Source organism: Delphinus delphis, chromosome 7, assembly GCF_949987515.2.
Source record: "Delphinus delphis chromosome 7, mDelDel1.2, whole genome shotgun sequence".
NCBI classification, from domain to species: Eukaryota; Metazoa; Chordata; class Mammalia; order Artiodactyla; family Delphinidae; genus Delphinus; species Delphinus delphis.
The window spans coordinates 47158668-47178152 of record NC_082689.1 but is presented as its reverse complement, the minus strand read 5'-3'; the positions used below and the strand labels follow the sequence as shown (position 1 = coordinate 47178152).

At 37.7% G+C, this 19485-nt stretch overlaps 1 protein-coding gene across 2 annotated transcripts in view; it reads left to right on the top strand.

The window, feature by feature from the left end:
* The window catches only part of ITGAV (integrin subunit alpha V), an 87106-nt gene that overhangs the window by 6240 nt on the left and 61381 nt on the right, over window positions 1-19485 (top strand). The window contains exon 2 of one of the 2 annotated variants that reach the window (XM_060016465.1): window positions 4556-4686. In XM_060016465.1, the coding sequence (XP_059872448.1) occupies window positions 4556-4686 (131 nt within the window). The remainder of the gene's footprint in view (window positions 1-4555; window positions 4687-19485) is intronic. The other variant, XM_060016464.1, reaches the window with a different exon arrangement.

Below are 19485 nucleotides of genomic sequence, written 5' to 3'. Positions count from 1 at the left end.
ACTTTTTGGAAGGGAGATGGATTCTGTCAGGAGGAAGTTGCAAGCATATGAAACTAAGTTGCTCAGCTTCAGATTTTTGCTGCTTACCAGAGAAATCTCTGTCAGCCTCAGCTAACTCTGTGTATCTTCCCCAACTCTCCACCATTGTCAGGAAATGTTGCAAGCCAACTATTACCTATCCTTTTTTTTTTTTTCTCTCTTGAGAGCTTGCGTTTGGGTTAATTAATGGCCCTTGAAAACAGATTTTAACTTTTATTCCTACTTCATTAAGGAGTATTTTATTGTTTTTAGTTCTGCTGTCATCATCTTGTATTTTTATGATGCGTTCACATTTTCTAAGTTTACTTTTATCTAAACTATCCACATTCAGAAATTTTCTTTTTTAAGTAATTATAGTGGGCATTGTTATTTCCATTCAATAGAACAGGAAACTGAGGCTCAGAGATTTAAAGTGACTTTCTCAGTTGATTTATATGGTGACTGGAACCTTTAGCCCCAAACTGCCCATTAGACAATGCTGCTTATATTGCGAAATTTTTTCTGGTCTGTCACTTCTTTTACCTTAATTAAGCTGTTGTAGACATTCATTAGACATTCCTAGATGAACTTCAAGTCGTAATGATTTAATATTTTTGTAAGGCATTTCATTAACAGGCTGTTTTTTGTTATTGTGGCAGAAAGACACAAGACATAAAATTCACCCTCCCGACACATTAACAGGCTTTTGTTTTCTGTAATATGTGTTGCTTTTATAGTCCTTAATTTTCTCATATAGCATCTTTCACCATTCGGTACCCTTTAATCTCTACAAATACTTAATTTTTCTCTCCACACCTCCCTCTTAGGACTTAACATTTGTCTAAGGCAGTCTTACTGTCTTTATCTCTCCATTTTTCTCTTTTAAAACTTTCTATAACACTCTTAAAAGGAGCTTAAATATCATGTTGACACTTTGCACAAAGAACTTTATTTCTCAGCTTTTTCCCCTCATTAACCTAGCACTTAGAAACTGAGAATGCTCACACATTCCTTTTATATTATTCTACCATTTCTGTGGCATTTCACCAATGTGCAAGACTGCACATGAAGGTATGCTTAGGAAAACTTGATGAACACCCATATTAGTACATCTAATTACCATCAGTTCATGCCTATAATGTGCAAATGGTCTGATGAAAAGCAGCAGTCTTGTTCCTGATCCTATCCAAGGAACTAGAGCTCTGTGCTGCCAATAGTGAGTGCAGTTTCCATTCAGAACTCTCCTCGACGCCCTTTTTTCTGTCTTTGCTGAAGTCTGTGTCCCCTAATAACTTTCCAGCCCTCTCTGTCTTGAGTGCCAAGTAAAGAAAGTATCTGAAATCCAAAATTAAGAAGAGAAACGTTACAGAAAGAAATTATTTTAAGGATAATTTAAATAATCAGATGTTTATTAGAGGATGATTTCTGCATTCTACAGGGGTTGGTGATAGTGGAGATGGCTTTTTATGTATGGCTGTTCTGATTGAGAATTATAACTATCAAATTTACTTGCTACTCAGTTGTCAATTTAAAAAGCTTTTCTTGAGTGCTTGTTATGTGGCAGCACAAAGATGACTGAGGGTCCCCTCCATTCAAGGAAGCAGTTTATCATAAGGTAGGAAGAAGTGCTTTGATAAAAAAGTATTAAAGATTCTGTAGTGTGCCATGTGAGGACAGTCCAGAAATGAGTTTGCTTGTAGTTTTCTAGGCAAATTCTGAGAATCAGCTCCTGTCCTGATCTCCTGGAACTGGCCATTATCCACAATATGAAAATCATACACATACCTGTGCTCGTATTACCCTTATTAGGGCTATTGCAGGAATGAGCCTATGCCTCTTCAGATGTAGACCTGAAAAGTATACTTATCTGAAATATTTTTTTTTGCCTATCATGTACTAAAACATCATTTAATCCAGATGGGGAGGGGCAGTTTTGTGATTTTGTGGCCAAATTTTTGACCTGTTGAAAAAGGTAAATTTCATATATGTGTGTGTGTGTATAATTTAGCTGTTAACCGGCTCTGCTGTAGAAAAGGAGGGCATAATGATACTTAGCTGCTCTCTTATTCATGGGGTCTGAGGGCTATCTTAGTCAGCTTTATAATATTTCTTGCTGAATGAAAACTAAGTTGGCTATGAGGAGAAAGAGCCAGCATTGGTGTTTTACTGATGCCAACTATGACTGCATAAAGCTTTATTAAACAGGGTGTGGTTTGGTTGGGAGTTTTGTCTTTATCTTGAGTATGGAGTTTTAAGATAAGTGTACGAAAACGGGGTTCCAGCATTTCATGCAGCCATCTTTTGACTGGTCTAAATATGATTTAGCAGATACATCCAGAAGAAATGAAATTGATAAATAAAAGTTAAAATGAAAGCATTCCATATTTAAGATGTAGGTTTGTTCATAACTTCACAAAAAAGTGAAAAGCAATTATGAGTATTTTCTTTGCCAGAAGAATGTAAGTGGCTTAGTGTTTAACAAGGAAATGAAATGATAATGGTGACAGCATTTATTGAGGGCCTTCTTTGTCTATCTGTATCCTGTTTTCTTCTCCTATATTTCAGTTAGCTTCTTCTCAGCCTCTTTTACTCTATCCTCTTTCTCTGACTTAAATGTTGTTGCTTCCTCTCTTTCCACTTCTCTCTGAAGCCTCTCCCTGTGTGAACCCATCCGTTCCAAGTTGACATTCTCAACACGTTATCTCTAAGGGCAGAACTCTCCTCAGAGCAACAGACCACCAATTAGGTGTCTCACAGGTGTTTCGAGCTAACATGTTAGGAACTGAACTCTTGGTTTTCCTGTAAGTACTTAGTCTGCCTTCTGCTTCCCTACTCTCTGGGCTTTTCTAGCACAGTAAGTGGTTCTCCCATCCCTGCACTCCAGAAAGAAACCTAGGTGACGTGCTTTATTCTAATCTTCCCTTTCTACCACATTCAAGCCTCCAGCTGTTCCCGTTCATTCTACTCCAGATATTTCCCAAATCTGCCCGTGCATCTCCTTCTCCATCTGTCCTCCCAGCCTAGTTTACCGTCACCTCCTCCCTCAGGTGCTCAAAGTCTCTCGCTTTTCTTGTTCCATTTTTGCCCCCCCTCCCCCTTAATACTTTCCCCATGAGGTGCCACATTTCATTTTCTTTATTAGATCATTCCCTTGCTTTAAAAAACATTCAGAAGCTTCACGTGGACCTTATGATAAAATCCAAAAGTTTTACCTGGCTAAAGGACCTTGTGTGATTTAGCTCTTGCCAAGCTCCGCAGTTTTATCTTGTGCCATTCCCAGCTTGCTCTCCTTTAGCCACACCTCTTTCCTTGTAACTCTTGGAGACTAAGCTCTTTCCCGCCTTGAGTCTTTGTACCTCTGCCTGGGGCCCTCCCATCCACCTCTCCATCCCACTCACTTAGCCCCTCACTCCCAACACACAGACACTCCTTGGCGACCTTCTTCTAATCCCGTACATCTCAATTTACTTAGAGGTAAATCCCTTTGCTGCTTTATCTGAAAGAGATCTCTTCTCCCTGTTCTTTAAAGATAACTTCCTTAGACATCCCTTTATCCAAAGGAAGTGTCTCCCCTCCATTCCTTAGAGGTAACTTCCCTTAATCTAAAGAAGGTCTCCTCTCCTTGTTCCCAAATAATACCTCTCAGCCAATTGTTGGTTCTTTTGTAGCACTTGTAACAGTGACTAATTTTCTTGGCAAGTTTCTGGATTTCTTCCCAAAGGGAATGTAAGCTCCACTGAGAGCAGGAACCAAGATTGTCTTATTCATCCTCGTTTCTCTAGTGCCCATAGCTGTGCCTTAGTAGAGGAGACATTCAATCCATATTTTTTTCCTGAATGAATAGAAACAACTAAAGAAAAGATCTCTTTTACTTAAAAATCTGACTCCTGATTATTTTGTCTTTTGCTAATTTTATCCTGTTAAGAAATTGAATAGTGCTTCTATTCTTTGACCAGGAATTGATTAGATTAATCCAGTGAAAAAAGACATTCGTTAGTCACTATTAAAAAAAAAATTGAAGTATGTAGTTTTAAAACAAGGTAAGTTTTCCCAATGGAAAAATGATAATATTTAAAATTACCATACTTTAGAACTATTTATTTAGAATCATTTATTTTTTTGGTTCATTATTCAGGATATGGAAAGTGTACAGAAAATCACACACAAAAAAAACAAAAATCAAGACAAATGTCCGTGTCTCTAGCCAGCATATATTTTAAACAAATTAATTGAGCTATAATTGACATATAATAAACTGTACCTATTCAAAGTGTACAGTTTGGCCAGCATAAATTTTTAAATGACATATAACCCTGAAGTTGCCTTATAATGTGTTACTAGGATGAGTAAACTATATTGAATAATGTATGTATGTAAAAGAGCACCAAGTGAATAATGAAGGTGGATTATGCTCTCAGTGAGTGGTTTTTAAAGAATATTTGTGGATAAAATCAAGAGAATGATTGCTCTTCCTAAGTCATAAGATATTATTTATGCTTTTGCCACTTAAAGTCTTGTCTTGCCTTTTGTATTTTAGCAGGATGTTTCTTCTGGTGGGAGCTCCCAAAGCAAACACTACCCAGCCTGGGATCGTGGAAGGAGGGCAAGTCCTCAAGTGTGACTGGTCTTCTCACCGTGGGTGCCAGCCAATTGAATTTGATGCAACAGGTAAATGTTGATGCAGTGGTCCCTTTTCTTAATTTCTGTTATTTGATATTTTCCGCCTACCTTTGCCTCTCCCCATTTGAATAGAATTTTATATTTTTAATAAACTTATTTATTTATTTATTTTTTGCTGTGTTGGGTCTTCGTTGTGGTGCGGTGCGCGGGCTTCTCATTGCAGTGGCTTCTCTTGTTGTGGAGCACAGGCTCTAGGCTTGTGGGCTTCAGTAGTTGTGGCACGTGGGCTCAGTAGTTGTGGCACGTGGGCTCAGTAGTTGTGGCACGTGGGCTCTAGAGCACAGGCTCAGTAGTTGTGGCGCACAGGCTTAGTCGCTCCGCAGCATGTGGGATCTTCCCAGACCAGGGCTCGAACCCGTGTCCCCTGCATTGGCAGGCAGATTGTTAACCACTGCACCACCAGGGAAGTCCCTCCCCATTTGATATGTTTCAAAACATGATTTAATTTTTGAAAGTACTTGCTTTAGCTTAAATGTAACAATTTAGTGAAATAATATGTATAAGCACTTCAGATCCCCAGAGAAAGTTATATAAAGACAAATGACTTATTATATGATTTTTTTGTACAGTTTTGTGGCATATAAAAGCCTTAAAAATATATTGTGTTTCCACACTGCTTTGGATGTCTTCAACTTCCCTGATAATGTCAATCTGCAGAAGTCTGGGGAAAATCTGTTAAAATGTTTTTGCACCTCTTCTGAGAAAGGCTTTTGTCCTTTCTCTTGTCAGCAAAATTGACTCACTGACTCCTTAATCGTGAAATAATCTAAAGTCTTGGGTTGTGCTGTCAAAACCAGTTGAGGAATATTTTGTATTCAAGTAGATTTGGTTGACTTAAAAAACAAATTCTTATCCAAAATTTATTGGGAAAATAATATGTTATGGTTCTGATAACATTAAATTTTTATCTAACAGAGACAAATTCCAGTGTCAGATTGTGGTGGTAAGGAGGAAAATAGCATAAGGAAGATGACAAATAAGAAATAAGTTTTACATTTACATCAGTAAAATAAAATATACATAATCCTGTATACATTTGTATTGATATATTTATCCACATATGTGAAAGTTTAGAGACTCCTCAAAGAAATAGTGTGACATTCTTCTGGTACAATAGTTCTGCAAAATTTTTTACCAGTTTTGATTTGCTGGCTTTGACAAAATATTTTAAGATAAGCCTGAAGAAAATTAATATTTTTTTCCATATTGTTATTTCCTGCTGGTTCTAAAACATATTCATTCTGGGAATTATAATACCAGTGAAACAGAAATCATGTTGTGGACTGTTACATTTGATATCATGACCAGTACCAAAATGAGTGTCGTTAAGCCAGTTCTTCATAGGGATTGGGTCACATGTTTGCTTTTTTCCATTTGAAACTATCTACATTAAACTTTGTTGTTTTTTCCATATATGACTGGCATTTGGAAAACCCCAAGAGTATGTAAATAGGCTCAGTTTTACCACAAATGGAGAAATATACCTGGGATTCAGGATATTATGGGTCAGGGCATTTATATCTTCTAACAACATGTGAACGCTAATAAAAAAATGTTGAACTGTTCAGATACATTTCTGTATTCAACACCACAGGTTTTGTGCAGTGCCAGATAATTTATTACTGGTCTTTTTTGAAATTTGGCTTTAGTATTATTTTTATTGAAAAAATTTCAGACAGTCCAAGAGGGTAGACAGTGAAAAAATAGGACTTGCTCACATTAGCCTGCTTAGAGGCAATCACTTTAAATAGTTTCTTTGATCTTCCTAGAATTTTCTTATTCCTATATATCTGTATATCCTTAAAAAAAAAACAACTCACAAATAGGAATATACTAAATATTACTATTAGCTACCTGACTGAGCCCCCCGCCCCTCCCTGCCCAATATAATCTCTCGTAGACATATATAGATTTACCTCATTCTTTGAAAACCACTGATAGTATTCTGTTTTATAGTATATATAGCCTAAATTATTTAACTCATATTTCCTGTTGATGGACATTTAGATTGTTTCTGTTTTTTTGTAATTTTAAACACTGCTATAGTGAAAATCTTATACACAGGTATTTGTGCAAGTGTGTGAATATGTATGATAAAGTCCTAGCAGGATTTTTAGATCAAAGTATATGTATTGTTTTAATACTACAAAGCTACAGTAATCAAAACAGTGTGGTATTGGTACAAAAACAGACATGGATCAATGGAACAGAATAGAGAGCCCAGAAATAAACCCACACACCTACAGTCAATTAATCTTCGACAAAGGTGGCAAGAATGTAAAATGGGAAAAAGACAGTCTCTTCAGCAAGTCATGCTGAGAAAGTTGGACAGCTGCATGTAAATCAATGAAGCTAAAACACACCCTCAAACCATGCACAAAAATAAACTCAAAATGGCTTAAAGACTTAAACATAAGACATGACACCATAAAACCCCTAGAAGAGAGCATAGGCAAAACATTCTCTTACGTAAATGGTACCAGTGTTTTCTTAGGTCAGTCTCCCAAGGCAATATAGATAAAAACAAAAATAAACAAATGGGACGTAATCAAACTTACAAGCTTTTGCATAGCAAAGGAAACCATAAAAAAAACAAAAAGACAACCTACGGAATGGGAGAGAATATTTGCAAATGATGTGACGACAAGGGCCTAATCTCCAAAATATACAAACGGCTCATACAGCTCAACAACAACAATAAAAACAACCCAATTGAAAAATGGACAGAAGACCTTAATAGACATTTCTCCAGAGAAGATATACAGATGGCCAGTGGGCACATGAAAAGATGCTCAATATTACTAATTATTAGAGAAATGCAAATCAAAACTGCAATGAGGTACCACCTCACACTGGTCAGATTGGCCATCATTAAAAAGTCTACAAATAACAAATGGTGGAGAGGCTGTGGAGAAAAGGGAAACCTCCTACACTGATGGTGGGAATGTAAGTTGGTGCAGCCACTATGGAAAGCAGTGTGGAGGTTCCTCAGAAAACTAAAAATTGAATTACCATATGATCCAGCAATCCCACTCCTGGGCATATACCTGGACAAAACTTTAATTCAAAAAGATACAACCCCCCACGTGCATAGCAGTACTATTCTCAATAGCCAAAACATGGAAACAACCTAAATGTCCATCAACAGATGAATGGATAAAGAAGATGTGGTACATATATGCAATGGAATACTACTCAGCCATGAAAAAGAATGAAATAATAACATTTGCAGCAACATGGATGCAACTAGAGATTATGATACTAAGTGAAGTGAGTCAGAAGGAGAAAGACCAACACCATATGATGTCACTTTTAGGTGGAATTTAAAATATGGCACAAATGAACCTATCTACAAAACAGAAACAGACTCATAGACATAGAGAACAGACTTGTGGTTGCCGAGGGGGCTGGGGGAGGGAAGGACTGGGAGTGTGGGATTAGCAGGTGTAAACTGTTATATATAGGATGTATAAACAACAAGGCCCTACTGTATAACACAGGGAACTGTATTCGTTATCCTGTGATAAACCATAATGGGAAAGAATATAAAAAAAGGAATGTCTACATGTGTAGAACTGAGTCACTTTGCTGTATAGTAGAGATTGGCACAACATTGTAAATCAGCTATACTTCAATGAAAAAAAAGTATATGTATTGTTTTGATAGAAATTGCAAATTATTTTTCACAGAAGTTTACACTCCTCCAGTGTTTTCTGACATCCATGCCAATACCATTTATCACCATATTTTTTATCTTTGTCAATTTTATATTATATATCATATCATTATTCTATGTATTATATATGTATAATTCATATATGTAATATATTATTATATTATTTTATATTATATTAATTTGTATTCCTTTAATTAACAGTAAGACTAATCACCTTTGCATTTGTCTGTAAGCCATAGTATTCCTTTTCCTCTGAGCCACTTTTAATATATTTGCACATATTTTCTGTTGATTAGTGGATTAAAAAAAATGAATCTCAGTTGATGGCACTCCATCCTTTTGGTTAGTTAGGCCAAAATTTGGAGTCATGCTTGACATAAAATCTCAGCAAGTCATAGTCTAACTGCTTCTTTGTCCTTCTGCTGCTAACATCCTAGTTCAAGCCACAATTGTCTTTCACCTGGACTGTTGCCCTGGGCTCCTGAATTAGTAAAGGAAAGAGATGGCACACTTAAATTGGGATAGTTTGAGGAGCTTTTAGTAAGGGGACTATTTACAAAGTAAGTGGGCACTAGTTAAAATTTGGCCTCTAAGCCTGAAGGGAGAAAGGGAAGGGAGCAGTTACCAGAATCCAGGCAGTGGGGCGAGCCACGTGAGGGAACTGTGGCTTTTGTCAGAGGACAGTAGCCAGCCCAAGGTGACTGGAAAGAACACGGGAATAAAACCCTGGCCTCACTCTCCTTCCTCCCTTTCATCTCTGTGCGTGCTCCCCACTGGCTGAATCCAAGTGGGAGCCAGCGTGCCCGGCTGCCCATGAGTTCACACTGGTCAGCGTCGTGGGCAAAGAGCAGGGTGGGGAACGGTGGAGAGGAGACCTGGAGGGGCAGAGGGAAGAGAGCCGGCACCCCCCTCGCAGTTCTCCCCGATTCTGCCCTGGGTACCCCCTGCTGTTTGTTCTCTAGAGCAGCCAGAGTGATTCTTTTAAAATATTCAGATTATGACACTCCCGTTCAGATTCCACTAATGTCTCCCCATCTGTCCTGCAGTAGCCGAGAGGACTGAGTATTCCAGCCCACCATTTCTATCTTTACCTTCATCTTCTAGTGTTCTCCCCTTCTTCATGCTCTTCCAGCCTCACTGGAGCTCCTTGCAATGGCTTGTGAACAGTAGGCACATTTCCACCTCACCTTCCCCTGGACTGTTCCCGCTGCCTGGAGCATTGATCCCTCCAGTGTACATTGGGTGCCCCTCCACCACCTCCTGTGGGAATTGCTCAAGTGTTATCTTCTTAGTAATGCTCTGACCAGCTTATTTAAAATGCCAGTTCCCCTTTTCCCACTTTGTGCTTCCATCCACTTTTCAGCTTTATTTTTTCCTTAGTACTCACATTGCTATAGAAGTTATTTATTTTTAGTTAATGCCTCTTTCTTTCAATTAGGATATGTATTCCACCGGGATAGTTTTTATCTGTTTTGTTCACTGCTGAAATCCCAGGGCCTAGAACAATGCCTGGTGCCTGGCACAAGTGGTACCCAATAAATTGAATAGATGGATGAATGAATCATAAGAGCTTTTTCTATAGTGAGGAAATAACTAAAGTCCTTTCATTATATGTTTACAAATACGGATTTTTTGTTCTATTCTCTTTTTGTCCTTGCTTATGATATTTCTCTTAATCATTTTGTATAACCTCTGAGACTTCTCTTATGAAAAGAATATACAAATTGACTGCATTTTTTACATTGGAATTTTTATCCAAATAGTGTTTGAATTTAAGAAAAAAGGAGAATATAGTTTTCAATAATCTAGTCATGAGCATGTACATATATCTGGACACAGCACCATTAGACTGTGTCTTGACTGTGGAAGAAATGCTTACAACTTACAGAATCCACCTGAACTTTTCTCACACCTCTGTCCCATCTGAGCCCAAACACATAAACATCTCTGCCCCACTGATGCCTTTTATCTTCTCCGTTATCTCGAGGGAGAATAGTGGCTTTTCCCTCTTTCTCTCCCTCGCCCCTGTCTTGTGTTGGGAGACAGTAGCTGAGTGGATAAATGTGGTTTCTGAAGGCAAACTGCCTGGGACTCAAGCCCCAGCCCTGTAGTTTACAGCGGTTTAACTTGCACAAGTTACTAACAGGTTACTACCCTCTCCCTGACTGAGGCATCAACCCTGCTCCATAGGAATGCATTAAATGGAATGAGTTGATTTACATGTGTTAAGACATGTAAAGTGCTTAGTGTAGGGACTGGGCACACTATCATGGCTCACTTAGTATAAGCTGGGGTTTTTTTTGTTTTGTTTCTTGTTTTTTTTTTGCGGTACGCGGACCTCTCACTGCTGCAGCCTCTCCCATTGTGGAGCACAGGCTCCGGATGCGCAGGCCCAGCGGCCATGGCCCATGGGCCCAGCCACTCCGCGGCATATGGGATCTTCCCGGACCGGGGCACGAACCCGTGTCCCCTGCATTGGCAGGCGGACTCTCAACCACTGCGCCACCAGGGAAGCCCAAGCTGTTTTATATTTTTATTACTTCTCCCTTCTCAGGAACCTTCTCATTTAACTCTATGTTCCTGCTCTTCCCCTGCTCCCTTCTTTTTTTTTTTTTTTTTTTGAACTTTCAAACATGGTTAATTTTTTCCTACCTGGAAAACTAATCAAAACAGCTTTCCCTTGAGCATGTGTCTTCTTTTAGCCATTTTCCTTTCTCCTTTTCTTCACAAGCAGGGTATTGAACACGGTGCCTCTCTTCATCACTTCCCATGCTCAGCCATTTCAATCTGGCAGCTCCCTAAGCCCAGCCCAGCAGTGGCCCGAACTGCAATCGCTGGTGGCAGCCTCCTTCAGTGGAGACTTGATCCCTTATCTTACTGAACCTCTCTCTTATAATTCGCCTCACTCTTCATTCCTTCCATATTTAATGTCTCCACTCTTTGCCTGTCTGAAACTATTGATATCTTGTCCCCTTACTCCTCCTAACCTTTTTAAAAAAATTTTATTGAAGTATAGTTGATTTACAATATTGTGTTAATTTCTTCTGTACAACAAAGTGACCCAGTTATACATATGTATGTATTCTTTTTCATATTCTTTTCCATTATGGTTTGTCACAGGATATTGAATATAGTTCCCTGCCTCCTAACCTTCTTGATACTCTTGTGGAGTTTACCCTTTAACTCTTCTTTCTTCATTCACTCCATCCATATTTGCTATGCATTGTTGTGTCATGAAAAAGAAATAGGCCATGGAGTCACACAGGCCTGGGTTCAAATCCAGACTCTGCCGTTCTTCCAGTGTTACCTTGGGAAAATTACCTACCTTTCCACAGCTGTACTACATTCCCAGGGTGATCATGAAAAGTTTCAATTAATTAGCTTATTTTCTCTACTTTATTGTGTTTCTGAATCCAGAGGAGACTTTAGTGCTTAAAAGGGCTCCATCCTCATGTTTTTAATATTTGGGAAGTAAAATTTATAAAATTATTTTATTTAAATTATCTCTTACATGATATGGTAGATATTACAACTGTTCATTAGTATCATATTTCTGGGAATAACCTCGAATTTCGGTAAGCCCCTGTGACTTTTGCTAGCCAATGAAACATGAGCAGAAGTGTGTCATTGATGGGTGGAGGTGTTTAGGAGTTGGGGCATTGTTCTGCTTCTTCTCTTACCAGATGCCATAGTGAGTAGTGATAGTGTAAATAATAGAACCTCCCTCAGCCTGGGTCCCTGAGTGAGGAAGACATAAAGGTTAGACTCTTACTGACCCACAATGTATGTGTATAAAGTAATCCTTTGTTATTTTTGACTAATAGTTATTGGGGATGCTTGTTACTATAGTGTAATGCAGCCTAACTGAATAATACACGTAGGGATATTAAAGTTGAGTAAAATTATCAGTAGTCAGCTTTTGGAAAATGGTCATTAAAACTCTTTCCTATTCTGTATGCCAACTCGATCTTCTGTTAAGTTTCTTGTTCTGTTTTACTGGGTCCTGAGTGGCTAAGTGACTAGGTATCATTGCTTATGCTAAGAATAAGCCCCTGGTTGGTATATTGCATTTAGACTGGGAGAAACTGTAAATAGACTAATAAATACCTGATGGGGAAGCCATAGCTTTGGAGTTCCCTGAGTTCAGTGACTCTTACAACTGGCATGTCCTTTGCGGGAACTCTGGAAGCTCTGGCTATGAGGTCATTACAAGAGATACCATTCCTATGGGGCAGGAGGCTTTGAAGCATGGGTAGCTGCTGTACCCACCACATCTAGTTTCTTCATACCTGAGCTGTCTCCTGATGAGGCAAAGAGAAGAGCTCTGGACAGCTGTGTGTACTGCTGCACAGGGAAGTTCATGTAAGGACTCTCATCGGGGAGGTTATGCCTGGTTCTGTACTATAGCCTCTAAATAGGTTGGTGCTGTGTGTGGCCTTTGGTAGTTTTGTGAGTCTGAAAGTTTAGCTGAGCCCCGAGAAGACTTCCTGATAGTTGTTGCATCAACATTTGAAGTTTGTAACTGTTTGAAGTACTGCTCTAGGCTCATTTGTTTCTTGGGCTATTTCTCTTTAGAAAAAACAGAATAATGACTTTATCCCTTCCTGTAAAAAGAACAAACTTCAGCTAGCTCCAGGATCACCATAAAATTTTTTAGAGTAAGGTACTTTTTGGAGATACTATAAATGCTTGGCGTTAAATAGTATATTATCAATGTCCTTTCCCATTTCCTTCTTCTTCCTTTTAGATCAGGTTCTGCTATACAGGCTGTCAGTGCACTAAGTACAGCTCTTTTTCTTCATTTAGCTGAAATTTATACTTGTTTTCTTTTCTTTTCTTTTTTTTTTCCGGTTATCTTATGATGTGTTTGTTTTCCTGATTAGACTGTAAACTCTCCAGAGAGGGAACAGATGTGTTTCTGCTCACCATTGTGTGCTAGTGTATGGAGAAGTGTCTGGCATATGGTAGGTTGTATATGTGTGTTTATTGCATGCAGGTGTTGGGTTCTTCGTGCAAAGCAATAAAAATTGACTTTGGCTGAATTTTGCTGAATAGGAATTTATTGGCAGGATATTGGTAACTTGTAGCTTTCTGAAAAATGAGCAAGAGAAGCTAACAGAGGAACCAGTAGTGTAGGGTTTTATTGCTATTGGAATTGCTCTTACTGACTGTGGGGCAACACCATGGGAATAATTTCTTACCCATCCCTGGCTCTCTGCATCACTTGCTAGAGATTCAAAGCTTTTATGGTAGTATCTGACTGAGTCTAAGCCATATGCCTATGAAAGTCAGAAAAAGTCTATCTTATCTGGCACAGCTAAGAAATGATAGATTAGAGCTTGTTTAGAGAACTAAAACTTAGGGTCCTTCAAAAGAAGAAAAAGAATAGTAGTAAGAGAGTACCTTTTTCTCTTTTGGGCTGGAAAAAAAGATACTAGTCAGAAAACATCCTTTACAAATCCAGTGTGTATCTGTTACTGATCAATAATTCATGGACCAATTTTATGTTCTGTTTACCAAAGATGTACCTAGATATTAGACGATGTATAATTTATTAGGCCATTTTATTGTGGGTCGTCACATGCATTAAGACATGTAGTAGTAGCTAAGGAAGAAAGTCTGGATTTTGGTATTAGGATAGTGTAACACTTAGTTTCTTAGCTCTTAAAGAGGAAATATGAATACTTTCAGTGTGCTTTTCTTCTTACTCCAGGCATGATTTTGGGTAGAGGGAGAGGAAGGAAGATTTCAGAAATATGTTTGGAAGACCAATCTAAATTTACTTCATTTTAACTCTGAGAAGTAGACACAAATAGATTTATACCAAAATAAATGAGGCATACCTGGAAAGTATCTAATTCTGCTTGGGGCCTTTGAGGAAGGCTTCCCAGATCGGTTGGTGATATTTTAGGTAGCTAATAAAAGATGAGGTAGAATTCACCAGATGTGGAAGAGGGTTCCAGGCAGAGGAAACAATATATGCATAGATTAGTAAAAGATGTTTATGAAGGAAAATCAACAATTCCATGTGACCCGCGTATATGCATCTATCTATAAGATTTATATGTGCAATGTGAGAGAGTTGAGAGCATGTTGAGAAATGAAGCTGGAAGTAAACTGAGGGAGGATCTAAATGAACTTTAAAAAGATATTCTAAACCAGCAGTCCAATCAAATAAATTCACCATCAAGCCTAACACACACAAGAGCATTGTATTAAAAATAAAAGGATCTAGAGCTCAATGGGTAGATCTTGGTTCCTTGCCATGCTAAGTAGATTTGATGTGACCATTACAGAGAAAGTAACACTTTCAGTACCCATTCTATTAATTTTCGTAGTCATTATTTTTGGTAGAATTATACAAGTTACATGAAATAATGAATATTATCATGTGGATATCTCCAAAATATTGTAGACATGCCTTTTAAAAAATTAAGGGAAAATGTAGGGTTCTGCGATGAACAGTTTAATTTAGCAGAAAATTCAATCCAAGATGGTAAGCTTACTTAGTGCTTTGATTTTTGAATGGTATTTGTGCATTACTGAGTCTGCAGCAATAAAAGGAAACCTCAGTCTAAAATTTCTTATTTCATGAATTTGTGAAACTTAGTTCCCAAACATGCTCTCTGTTTTTTCTTTCAGGCTTTTGACTTTTGCTTGTCTTTTTTGTTTTGCTTTGTTAACTTCTAAACATGAACTTTATTACATTTCTAGTTGTGTCCTTTTGTGTGACTTGTCTTCTTTTTCTTTTTCCTGCTGATTTTCTTGATGTAATATGTAAAGAAAACCACAACTACAGGGTTAAAAAGGAAAACCTAGTGTCTTATTTTACATGCCTGTATGGTGATTGAAATATTATACCTTGCTTCAAAATACTAGTTGCCCACTTGGATTTTTAAACCCCTTCATCTAGTGACTCCACAAAATTTGTAGGGTTTTTTTTTTTGTTTTTTTTTTTGCGGTACGTGGGCCTCTCACTGCTGTGGCCTCTCCCACTGCGGAGCACAGGCTCCGGACGCGCAGGCTCAGCGGCTATGGCTCACGGGCCCAGCCGCTCCGCGGCATGTGGGATCCTCCCGGACCAGGGCACGAACCCGTGTCCCCTGCATCGGCAGGCGGACTCTCAACCACTGTGCCACCAGGGAAGCCCAAAATTTGTAGGTTTTAACCAAGGTTTACATAATGGCTGAAAACTGATTTTCCCCTAAATTGACAGAATAATCTGAACTTGGAAACATTGTTGAATTAGTGAAAATTAAAAGGTCATTTTGGAGTATGATTTGTTTGTTTTGTACTAAGATGATTTTTTTAAAAAAATTAAGGTATAGTTGATTTACAATATTATATACATTTTGGATGTATAACATAGTGATTCACAATTTTTAAAGCTCATACTCCATTTATAGTTATTATAAAATATTGGCAATATTCACCGTGCTGTACAGTATATCCTTATAGCTTATTTATTTTATACATAGTAGGTTGTATCTTATTCCCCTACTCCTAAAAAAAAAAGATGATTGTCATGTAGAAAACACAATTTATCTGAATGTAGATGTGGAAAAGTAGAACTTAAGCAAATCTGCTTTAGTTTAAGGATTAATGATCTATGTATTTTAGGAAGTAAAAATATTCTAAAACTGTATTATGTTGGTATACAAAACAATATCAAGAATATTTATGTAGCAGCCTAGGGGTAGTCTGTTATCTCAATTTTGTCTTCATGCCTCAATTAGTTTCTTATTGTTGTCATAACAAGTTACTATAATCTTGGAGGCTTAAAAACAACACAAATTTATTATCTTCAGTTCTGAAGGTCAGCTGTCTCATTGGGCCAAAATCAAGATGTCTGCAGTGCTGCATTCCTCTTGGGGGCTCTAGGGAAGAATCTGTTTTCATGCCTTTTCTAACTTCTAGAGGCCACCCACCTTCCTTGGCTTGTAGCCCCTTCCTCCGTTGTTAAAGCCAGCAGTAGCTGGTTGAATCTTTCTCAGGCTACACCACTCTGACACTGACTCTTCTGCCTCCCGGTTGTGACTATATCAGACCTACCGAGAAAATCTGGAGTAACCTTCTATTTCAAGCCCCTTAATTTAATCACACCTGCAATGTCCCTCTTGCCATGTAAGGTCACATATTCAAATGTAAGTTTCCAGGGGTTAGGACTTGGACATCTTCGGGTGGCAGGGTGGGGGGGGATTCTGTTACCACAGTGCCCTTTTAAATATTTTGTTTCATATTGGTTATACTATAAGCTACTTTAGGCACAGCCATGCGTATGTAAGTCGGCCTTGTTCCCTCTCTTGTTGTTTTTGCTTTGGTTCTGTGGTTATGGGGAATGCAAACTAGAAGGTGAAGGCTCAGATTCAAGCTCTGACACGCACTAGATGCGACCTTGGGCAAGTGATTTAAGTTTGCCAGCCTCACTTTTTCCCATCTGTCAAATAAGCATAATACCTACCCTTCAAGTTTGTCATGTGCATTTAATGAGATAATGTCTATGAAGGTACTTTATAAGCGATGAAGCAGTGTACAAATGAAGAAAGGATAGTTTACATCATGCCCATACTACAGTTGTGGGGAAGTGAATGATTATGGAAAAGGAAAAAAACTAAAGATAATTGTGGATATTCTTAAATGGATTATATCTTGGTTTGTGTTGTAACCTCTGTTATGGTGGCATTTGGGAAAATCTCCTTGCAGCATGCTTTCCATTTTTAGGAAGCAGATGTTACTAACAGACTGACCATTGCCCAGTTTTCTTAATAGTAAGTCTTTTCTCAAAAGATAGACTGATGATGTGCACTGACAGAGGAGAACATGTAGCACCTGGCACGGTCAAAGTCTCTTTGTGTAGAAAGATGGGCTTGCCTGCATGATTGTTAAATACGTCCCTTAATAAAGGGAGAAGCGCCTATGTTTATGTTCCAAATTCAGTGAATGGATGTCACCTCTCACCAACAATATCTGTTCTAGAGAAGGTCAGAAGTCAGATCACTGCCCTGCCACCCAAATGGCTTGCTGGAACACTTATTACCTGTTCCCCTAAGGGCTTGGCCGTAGGCTGGGCAAACCCTGGCCATGCCAATTTTCCAGTCAAGAAAGATGCTGTGGAGTATTTTCTGGATATTACAGCGCTTTGTATTTAATAGAAAATAGAAAACTTAGCTGCTCTCTGGCCTCTCTGCCGTACAGTTGCCAGCTCATTGCAATTAAAACAATCAGGCCATCTCAAAAACAGCCTCCAAAGTTTGCTTTTTTCCTCTAGGTGAATTTTCTGTCTTTCAGAGTGGTGTCTAGATATCTGTCCAGTTGCAACAGTCCTGCAAATTAGAAAGTTAAAGAACACAGAGAAAAATAGTCTCCCTTCCCTTTGTTAATACAAAATAAATTTATACTAAAGAATTATATATATGTGTGTGTTTTTTAATGAAACTGTTTCTCCTGATATAATCTGTTGTTCCCCAGTAGAGAATTATACAATTGGAGAACTGGCAGGCAACCTAGAAATCAATTAATCCAATTCCTTTATTACTAGTTAGTTGTTATTTTAACTCATGCAGTTAGTTGGTATTTTAACATTTTAAATGTTTTACCAAAACTGAGTTCATGTATTCCTTTAAACTTATCCTCTTCCTGGCTCATTTTGACCTGACTCACACCCATTATTTTAAGACTTAACATTGACTTGGGTTTCTTTTTTTTTTTTAACTTTAGTAAAGAGTTTTTGTTTTAAAATGTTAGATGCTTTCAGGATCATTTCCTTCTCATCACTAGGAGGAAACAAACCAGCATTGATGGAGCAGTGGGTGTTTTCAAAGGGCCTGTATTCTTTGTGCTTGCTCCATGAGAAGCATCAGAATTGCTCACGGAAGGAGAGGGAGATTTTGATTCTCTGTTCCCCGTGGTGGTAATAATTCAATAAATAAATAAATGCCAGTCCCCAGTGAAATGAGCTTCATCATATTTTTTTCTGGCTCTACTTTTCTGACTCTTCTTGTTTGCTTTTAGAAAACAGTTATATCTAATTTTATATAAAAGATGTTTTTGGATAGCTCTAGGTAAATTAGTATCACTTTCTCATGTTCATAGACTGTGATTTCAGAACTTATTTTTACATTCACAAGTGATTAGTTTTTCAATAGTCTGTGGACCCAAACACTGGATTTAGAGACCTTTATCTCTTGTTATTTTAAGTCAATGCAATTATGCTTCTAGAGACATTTAAAGACACTTTAAAGTTATACAGCAAATCATCATTGCATTAATACTGATACCTAACCACTGCATATTGTCTTTCAGAGTTTCGTAAATTAAGAAACTGTATTTTCTTACTAAGTCAAAGAAGTTATTAACCTCCATTTTGATCTTCAGTAATATCTGGAATTTTGATTTTTTTAATGAATTATTTTTCACAGTATTCTACTCTAGTAGTTTGAGTACTAGGAAGTATAATGCTTATTGAATATAGGAAGAATAATGCTTATAAAAATTGCTAGGAGGAGCTTGCTCAATTTAAATGTTCTTGAATTTCATGAACTAAAACTTTTATGTGTGGGAGATGAAAATGTAAACAAAGTTAATTAAGAGGGGATGTGGAAGCTTGTAACTAAGCTTTTGTATGTGAAGATTATTGGATATGTATCCACACTACTTTTTTTTTTTTAACCTTTTAAAACATGGAAATAATGCATATTCATTGACTGAAAAAAATGAGAAAACTTCGAGGGGCCGAAAGGAAATAAAAATCTCCCAAGTCCCATCACCCAGGAAATCAATGGCCATAGGATGTATTTGGATGGGTGTGTATAACATGTTTGTGCATGTACCTTGTGGCCTTTGTATATACTGTGTGTGTGTGTGTGTCTGTGTGTATAAATATGTAAAATTATAATTTACTCAATTTATGTCCTATTGTGTTGGAGATAGATTTTTTTGCTGTTTTTAAAATCTATTATAACAGTGCTTTGAGCATGTTTATTAAGTGTTTGTTCATATTTTAAATTATTAGGATTAATTTCTAAAAATGAAATTTGGAAGTCAAAGAGATGTGTTTTTTAACGTACATTTGATAGATATTTGCGAAGTAGGAAAATATTGATACAACCTAT